The sequence below is a fragment of the Bison bison genome, unplaced genomic scaffold (genome assembly GCF_000754665.1).
Source record: "Bison bison bison isolate TAMUID 2011002044 unplaced genomic scaffold, Bison_UMD1.0 scf7180017864181, whole genome shotgun sequence".
Classification (NCBI taxonomy): Eukaryota; Metazoa; Chordata; class Mammalia; order Artiodactyla; family Bovidae; genus Bison; species Bison bison.
Window position 1 is genome coordinate 8,743,487 of NW_011494753.1, and position 9,017 is coordinate 8,752,503.

Below are 9,017 nucleotides of genomic sequence, written 5' to 3' on the forward strand. Positions count from 1 at the left end.
ACCAGCACGGGTGTGCAGCCAATGCGGATCTGCAGCACGCCCCCATAGCGCTGGCTCAGCTGCGACAGGACCACGTGCGGGTTCTTCCCCAACGTCAGCATGTGCCCAAGCAGAGGCCAGCCCCAGGGCTCCGGGGGACTCTTCAGGCCTTGAGGGACCCGAGGCCGCCAGGTCCTGACCACCCAGAATACCAGGCAGAAGATGGCAGAGGCCAGGAGAAGCTCCATGGCTGAGAAGGGACTGAGTTGGGACAATGCCATCTGTACCTACTGCAGGGGAAGAGGAAGGAGGGGCGAGATGGAGCCATTCATTCACTTGTTTATTCAGTCAATAAGCACTTGCTCACATTCTTTCCTTGGTTCCCAGCCAGACAGATTGAGAAAGACTGAGTTACATCCAGTAAATTACGTAGGTTCTGCATCCCAGGACCTCATCCATGGTGTATCACAGAATCTGAAGCCTGGAAAGGAGCCCTGAGCTTCCCAACTTGAGTGTCTGAACTCCCAGCCCTGGCCCTCCCCTCTGCCCATCACCTGTTTCCAATTCTGAGGCCGGTGTGATCACTTCAAAACGGGGGAGCACTCTTGCGAACCCCAGTGCAGGGTGTATGCTGGGCATTGTGCCAAAGGGAACCTGCCTGGGGACCCTTCCTGCTGATACCTCCTCATACCTTGGGAACAGGGAGCTGCTCCCCTCTTCGCAACACTGATGAGACCAAGGTCCCAGGGCTCATGCAAATGGCTTTTGATGCTGTCTTCCCTAGGCCATTCCTTATTAAGACCCAAAAGAGAGGACAAATCCTCATTCTCCTAGTCTTTTTTCTTTTGGCTGTGCAGCTCACTATGTGGGAATCTCAGTTCCCAGACTAGGGATTGAACTGTGCCCCCTGGAGCGGAAATGCAGAGTCCTAACCCCTGGACAACCAGGGAAGTCTCTCACATCTCTCATCGCTTTTAAATGTTTATTTATTTGGCTGCCTTGGGTCTTGGTTGCAGTGTGTGGACTTATTGCTCTGTAGCGTATGGGAGCTTAGCTCCCCCACCAGGGATTGAACCTGCGTCCCCTGCATTGCAAGGAGGATTCTTAACCACTGGACCACCAGGGAAATCCTCCTCCCACAGTCTTGAAGGCTGAGGCTGCGCTTCAGCCAGGCCAGGGCTATCCTCATGCCAGGTGGGGAGCCCTACCCACCTCTCCACTTGTCACACTAAGGGTCCCTAGACAAGGTCCAGTCTAAGCTTCTCATTTAACATTGGGGAAACTGAAGTCTGGAACTGGGCGGCAAGAACTAGAACTCAGGCTTCCTACACCTAACCCAGGGTCCCTGCATCCCTCTATCTCGAGTGGTTCCCCGGATATATATCGGGGGATCCCAAGGGCTAAGAAAGGGGCCCGAGAAAGGTACCTGTAGAGGCAGGTGCTGGAGGTCAGCAGGATTGTGGGGGCTGATCCAGAGCTTCTGGCCCCAGATGAGGGACTTTTATAAACAGCACCCCTTTCAGATTGGCCCTGCTATCCTGGTCACCTGATAGCAGAGGGCCGAAAAAAGTTGAAAGGATTAGCTCTTGGCCTTGGGCCACAAAACCCAGCTCCACCTACCTCCCAGGGCTCAGGGGCAGCTCTTCTGGGGATAGGTGCTATGTCCCTGGGGAGGAAGATCCAGCTCCTCTCAGGATCCAGAGTCAGGAGGGAATGCTTCCTTCTCACATGGGCAGGACAGGGTGCCAGGAATGAAAGCCCTCTGGGCTAGTCCAGACCACTTTCCCATTGTCCTCAGGAGGAAGGCCCCTGCCTGGGCACTCCATCCAGGCTTGTCAGTAGGGTAGGCTCCTGTAATGCCCCTCCAACAACCTGTGAAACCAAATAAAGCATAGGCATGTTCTGGCCATCACTTCATGGCAAACAGATGGGGAAACAATGGAAACAGGCAGATTTTATTTTCTTGGGCTCAAAAATCACTGCAGATGGTGACTGCAGCCATGAAATTAAAAGACGCTTGCTCCTTGGAAGAAAAGCAATGACAAACCTAGACAGCATATTAAAAAGCAGAGACATCACTTTGCCAACAAAGGTCCATATAGTCAAAGCTATTGTTTTTCCAGTAGTCATGTGCAGATGTGAGAGTTGGACCATAAAGAAGGCTGAGTGCCAAAGAATTGATGCTTTTGAATTGTGGTGATGGAGAAGACTCTTGAGTCCCTCGGACAGCAAGGAGATCAAACCAGTCAATCCTAAAGGAAATCAACTCTGAATATGCATTGGAAGACTGATGCTGAAGCTGAAGCTGCAATACTTTGGCTACCTGATGTGAAGAGCCAACTCATTGGAAAAGACCTTGATGCTGGGAAAGATTGAGGGCAGAGGAGAAGGGGATGACTGAGGATGAGATGGTTGGATGGCATCACCAACTCAATGAACATGAGTTTGAGCAAGCTCCAGGAGACAGTGAAGGACAGGGATGCCTGGCAGGCTGCAGTCTGTGGGTTCACAATGCGTCTGACATGACTTAGCAACCGAACAACAATGTTCTGGCCACCTCTGAATTCCAGCCTGGGTCCTTAATCTGCAAACAAGAGATGGTGAGGATCATATATTCTAAAGAGAAGCCCGCTCAGCCTCCTCCCTCTTGGTGAGAGATGGTAAAAGTGGATGAAGAAAATTCGTGCTGTGGGCTCTTCTTCACAGCAACTAGCTTGGAATCTTCAAAGTGGTGGATTTCATTAAGAAAAGAAAAAAAAGAAGATGGGGCGTTTTCTAGAGCAAAGAGACTAAAGAGACACAACTACCAAATGCAGTATGTGAAACATGTTGGACACTGGATTTTAAAAAGTGTATTTTTAAAGCTACAAAAGACATTAGGGGAACAACTGAAGACATACAAACAAGGATTGGAGATTAGATGATATTATGGAATTAATGTTAATTCTCTTAGGTACAAGCCTAGTATCATGATTAGGTGGGGGAATATTTTAGAAAATATTCTTAGGAGATTAACATTCTTAGGAAACGAATATTATAAGGGTTTTTGGGGGTGGTGTTTGTTGTTTCATTTTGTTTTTGGCTTGCCACGGGCCTGCCACCAGACTGCCAGGGAAGTTCTCAATACCATAATGTTTAGAGGATGAAGTGTCAGCATGATTTCTGCAGTTTACTTTTAAATGGTTTTCTTCAAAAATATACAACCATCTGTTTATCTCTATAGAGAGGAGAGAGTAGACAGGACAGATGTCAGCTCTCTGAGAAGGTATGTGATTGTCTACGGTAGGAAAGGGATCCTTGAGGTGGAGGGCTGTTGCTTGGTAAGGAGTCCCCTGGTGGTTCTCTCCTCCCCCAGCTCACAAAGCCAAGTGAAGGAGTTCAGGAGACTCAAACCCTAAGAGCGGGACACCTGTGGGAAGGGAATGCCTCCGCTGTAAGTGCAGATGGGCAGAAGTGGGGTGAGGAACCTATGGCCTTTGTGTGTCTGTCACACGCTTTACAGCACTCCATGCTTATGGGCCCAGTGTTGTTGTAAAAGCTTTATATTTGTTAGAAAACATTCCCAGTAATCCTGTGGAGTGCAAATTAATACTATTGTCAGATTACAATGGGGTAAAAGAGGCACAAAGAAGTTATACAATTTTTTGTAGGTCACATAACTTCCCTGGTGGCTTAGATGGTAAAGAATCTGCTGGCCATGTGGGAGACCTGGGTTGGAGAGCCGGATTCGATCCCTGGGTTGGGAAGATCCCCTGGAGGAGGGCATGGCAACCCATTCTGGTATTCTTGCCTGGAGAATCCCCATGGACAGAGAAGCCTGGCGGGCTCCAGTCCATGAGGTCACAAAGAGTCGGACACGACTGAGTGACTAAGCGCAGCACATAGCAGTGCATTAGACCTGGGACGCTAACCTTCAGGAGATTGCGTCCCATCCCACAGCATGCACCTGCTTGACATGTGTCCCTGGATCTGGGGGAGACTTGTGGACACGAAGGCTGAGCAGAGCAGCCTGTGATGACAGGGGTAGCAGAGGGCAGCCTGCATAGCCCAAGCAGGGTACCTTACCAGCATGTGAGTCTCCTAAGGGCTGGGTGGTCATGCTGAAGGGAGCTGGACTTGAACTGCATGGATGAGACCTGGCTACAGAGGGGAGGGGACCCCAGCAGTGACAGGCTACGGAGAGTACTTTGTGAGAATAAGCTGAGGGTGAGCAAGAGGTCAGCCAGAGTCCAGCATCTGTGCTAGGAACTGTTTGATGAGGAGGACACGTTGGGGCTAAAAGGCACTCGATGAAAAGCTGGCAGTGGAATGTCTGCTACACACAAGGGCATTTGGAGCTAAGAGAGAAGATAAACAGCACCAGCCAAACAGAAAGAGATTGGTTCATCTTCCAGCACCCTCCCTCTTTCCTCTCCCTAGTCGGGGGTGAGGAGGGTGTGAGGTGGGATGATGGGGGGCGGTCGGGACATGGTGGGGACCGGGGTAGGGGAGTGGGGAAAGAAAGTGCAGAAAGAGAGTGTGTCTCTCCCCTTCCCACAAACCAGAAATTTCACATGAGAAGCATTTTGATTTACTTAGGACTGACTGGACTTTTTAATTCCTAAAAAACAAGAAAGCTGTGAGATCAACCTGTGATGATGTCAAAGGGCAAGGCTGGGGAATCTGACAAAGGCACAAGGCCTGTTGGAGGATCGTGGCTGAGAGGAAAGGAAAGCTGTTTTATCTTTGTATCTGCTTTGGGTTTAGCTCACTCTTATAAAATGATTGAGGTTTGAGGTTAGGGTAGGTTTAGTAGAAATCGACTATTTCTGTCTCTCTCTCCTCCTGTCTTTTCCTTCCTCTCTCTCTCTAATGATCTAAAGTCATACTTTATTCAGATTTTCATTTTTTTTCCTAATGTCCTTTTGTCCTTTCCTGTTCTCAGATCTCATCAAGGAGGAAGATATGTTACACAGAGTCATTGTTTCTCTAGGCTTCCCTTGGTTGAAATGTTTTTCAGACATTGTTTTTTCAGGAGAACTGGACAGATATTTGGTAGAATGTCCAGCTATTGGGATTTGTCTGATGCTTTCCTCAAGGTAAGACTGGGCTTATGGGCTGTTGGTAGGAAGACCACAGGAGAAAAGGGCTGTTTTCATCACATCATATTAAGGGTACATACTGTCAACCTGACAGGAAGGTTGATGTTCGTAGTGATCAGCTGACTGAAGCAGAGTTTACCAGATTTCTCCACGGGAACATCACTCATCCTCGGTCTCCATACTGTGCTGTTTGGAAGGAAGTCACGTGCACAGTCCCCATCTAAGGACTGGGGGTTCTGCTCCCCTCCCTGAGGATGGAATCTCTACGTAAATTATTTGGACTTCCCTGGTAGCTCAGGCAGTAAAGAATCTGCCTGCAGTGCAGGAGACCTGGGTTTGATCCCTGGGTCGGGAAGATCTCCTGGAGAAGGAAATGGCAACTCACTCCAGTATTCTTGCTTGGAAAGTCCTATGGACAGAGGAGCCTGGCGGGCTACAGTCTATGGGGTCACAAGAGTCGGACATGACTCAGTGACTAAACCACCACCACTGCGTAAGAGATGATTTATCTTTTTAAGTAATTTCTTAAAACCTGTTATTGAATTACAAGATACAGAAAAGTGCAAATACTCTGTACAACTCAATGAACATTTTATAGACTTCACAAAAATCATGTAGTCAGTTCTCGGATTAAAAGACAGAATGTTAGGAGCACCCTAGAAACCGTTCCCATGTTCCTTCCCCAAGGGGAACAATGACCCCAATTCCTAATGGCATAAATTAGCTGTGTCTGTTTTTGTTTTTCATGTAAATGAAATCATGCTGTGTACTTTTTTGGCATGGAATTTTTATAAAAACTAATAAATTTCATTTTTTGGTTGTTGTTGATTGAGTTTATTGTTATTTTTGTTTGATTGAGGTATAATTTACCTATAGTAAGATACAAGGATGATAAGTGAACATTTCACTGAGGTTTTGATATGGGGTACACTCATGTATCCAATCCAATATATAAGGCAAAATAAAGAATGTTTCCATTACAACAGAAACTTTCCTTGTGCCCCTTTGCAATCAGCTCCCTTGCCTACCCCCCCAAGCAACCACTTTATGAATTTTTAAAATCATAGAATAGTTTTACCTTTGTTCAACATAAAATTTTTGAGATTTATCAAGGTTGCCTGTTAGATTTCATTTTTTATAGCAGTTTTAGATTTGTGGAAAAGTTGGGTGAAAGAACAGAGAGCTCCAATATGCCTCCTCCTCCTCCAGTTTCCTCAATTATTAACTTCTTGCATTAGTGTGATACATTTGTTGCAATTGGTGAATGAATATTAATACAATATTATCAGCTAAGTCCAGAGTTTACATTAAGATGCAGTCTATATGTTGTACAATTCCATGAATTTTTTCATTTTTAAAACTGTGGGAAAATATAAAACATGAAATTTATGATTTCAAACATTTTTAAAGTGTATGATTCGGCAGACTGTGTACTCTTTGGTTTCTGGCTTCTGTCATTTATTCTTTTTTAGATGATTCAGCCACGATGTCGGGTGTTATTGTTGGGTGTAATTCTCGTTGCTGTATGGTGTTCTAATATGAATACACGTAATGAGTCCTCATATAAATACACAATGAGGTATCCATATCCATTCAACTGTCGATTGACATTTGGCTTGTTTTCCATATTGGGCTATGATGAGCCCTGCTGTTGTGAACACTCTCGCACATATTTTTGTACATATTTCTGCTGTCTATGGACCTACGAGTGGAAATGCTAGATGACAGGCTAGGCTAACTCAGGCTTGCACTAGAGTTCTGTGCTAGTAGATCCTAGCACTGAACAAGTTTCTGAAATAGTTGAACCAATTTTATTCCCACTGGCTGTGACTGAGGGTTCAATTTACTTCTCATGCTCACCACTACTGGATTGCTTTTAATCTTTTTGACTCTAGCCTTTCTGGAGTGTGTGTTGACTACTTCCCTTTTTAAAACCCCTCAAAGTTCCCAATAGATTTCAGGATAAAAACCAGACTCCCTTGCTTGGCACCCAAAGGCTTCAGCGGCAGCTCTTGCTCGCCCTCTCTGGCTCTGTTTGCCACCACGTTCTGGTCCCATTTCCATTGTCTTTCTCCACGTGTTGATCCCTTTGTCAGCTGCACCCCATCCTGTGTTCTCTGGCTCCTCATCTTTTTTTAGGTTGAAGTATAGTTGCTTTACAATGTTGTGTTAATTTCTGCTGTACAGCAAAGTGATTCAATTATATACACATTTACCTTCTTTTTTCCAAACTTTGAACTTTTTACTTTGTATTGGAATATAGCCTATTAACAATATTCTGGTAGCTTCGGGTGAGCAGTGAAGGGACTCAGCCATACATATACACACGTATCCATTCTCCTGCAAGCCCACCCATCCCATCCAGGCTGGCACGTATATATACTTTTTTTAATATTCTTCTCCATTTTTGTTTATCAAAGGATATTGAGTATAGTTTCCTTTGCTATACAGTAGGACCTTATTGTTTATCCATTCTATACCTGCCCCTCATTTTATACCCTGTTCAGCTGCCCCATGCTGGCTGGGTTCAACCCCCTCCTCTGAGGTCCCACAGACCTCCCACAGGCCTCATGCTACCCTCCTCAATAAGCACCTGTCATGCTGTTTCCCCCTTCAACTGTGAGCTCCTTGAAGGTCAGGGCAGCTTCTGCTTTTCTTCAGATCTCTAGTATCTAGCTCAGGGCATGACACACAGCATGTATCCTGAAAAAGATCTGTTGAATTAGGGTTAGTGTTCTCAAGTAAGAATGCTAACCTGTTTAAGAGCTTTGTGAAAACAACTTTGGGCATTTTCCTGCATTGGTTTTCTGGAACTTGTAAATAATAATCCTTACAGTTGAAATTTACTGAGTACCCACTATGCCCCAAGCTCTGTGCTCTATGCTTAACATCAGCCATCTCTATCTGAGCTTCACAGCAACACTGTGAGGTGGGTACTGCTATTGGCTTCATTTTACAGTTGATGAAATGAAAGCCTGAAGATGTTAAGTAATTTTTCCCAGAACTAGAGTATGGGAGAAAAGCGGTTCAGTGAGCATGGGGTGGGGAAGAGGGCTAATCGGGAGGTTATCATGAGAGAAGGGTGATTTAGAGTTGACTATCCAGAGAGGAGTCTAGGGAGACACAGGGTGGGGCTCAGGTTAGGGTGAGGGAATGGGCACCTGTGGGTCACCTAACAAGTTTATTTAGTGCACATTCACCAACCTGGCCAATGATCAGAATGCAGTAACTGGCAGCCTTTCCCCCTGCTTCTTGTGGGCGAGTCCTCTGTGACCCTCATCATTCCATTCTCATCTCCGACGTGGCTCTGGCCACTAAGAGCTGTAGTTTGGGGCCAGATCATCACTTAATCTAAACCCTAAATCAGACTATGGGCCCCTCAGAGACAGAGGCTGAGTCCCATTTATCTCTGTGCCCAGACCTGGCAGAGAGGAAAGACCTTGGTGGACACAGGTGCTGTGGGAAACACAGGCAAATAATTAAAGCTGAAGGGGGAGGGTGTCTCATAATCTATTACATAAAGACCGGGAGCTTCAGTCTTGGACATCTAATCACCTGCTGCTTGTGTCCACCCAGAGGCCCCAGCATCCTCAACATGTCCACATGGATGCTGTCTGTCAACCTCCCTGCCCAGACACCTTCTCTCTGGGTTATCACCCTAGCCAGAAACCTGGGAATCCTCATAGACTCCTTCTCTTACTCACCTCCTACCAAACTCTCAAGGTTCTACTGCCTGAACACCCCTTCTCTCCATTACTGCGGCTCTGCCTGGAGGTGACTCTCAGTGCCACTTCCTGCCTGCACTTTTGGTTCCCACTGTCTTTAACTGGTCTCACTGTCTCTAGGCCAGTGTTTTCCAGCAGAACTTTCGGTGATAATGGAAATGCTCTATGTTTGTGCTATTCAGTAGGGTAGCCACCAGCCACATGTGGCTGCTGAGCACTTGAAATGGCTGGT

The 9,017-nt window shown here is 46.4% G+C and overlaps 1 protein-coding gene and 1 long non-coding RNA gene across 3 annotated transcripts in view; one reads left to right on the forward strand and one right to left on the reverse strand.

Annotated features, from left to right (window-relative positions):
• The window catches only part of LOC104991054 (cytochrome P450 1A2), a 6,824-nt gene extending 5,311 nt beyond the window's left edge, over nucleotides 1–1,513 (reverse strand). Inside the window, exons 1-2 of the mRNA XM_010843412.1 lie at nucleotides 1,406–1,513; nucleotides 3–269 (exon numbers count right to left, since the gene is read on the reverse strand). Of these exons, the coding sequence (XP_010841714.1) occupies nucleotides 3–260 (258 nt within the window). The 5' untranslated portion in view covers nucleotides 261–269; nucleotides 1,406–1,513. The remainder of the gene's footprint in view (nucleotides 1–2; nucleotides 270–1,405) is intronic.
• A 2,378-nt stretch (nucleotides 1,514–3,891) lies between these two features.
• Nucleotides 3,892–5,342, forward strand: LOC104990990. Of its 2 annotated transcripts, none has more exons than XR_825562.1 (3): nucleotides 3,892–4,420; nucleotides 4,904–5,057; nucleotides 5,155–5,342. It is a non-coding gene; the product is annotated as an uncharacterized LOC104990990 (long non-coding RNA). The 2 variants fall into 2 exon arrangements; XR_825563.1 differs by lacking the exon at nucleotides 3,892–4,420 and adding an exon at nucleotides 4,471–4,761.
• Nucleotides 5,343–9,017: the final 3,675 nt, after the last annotated feature.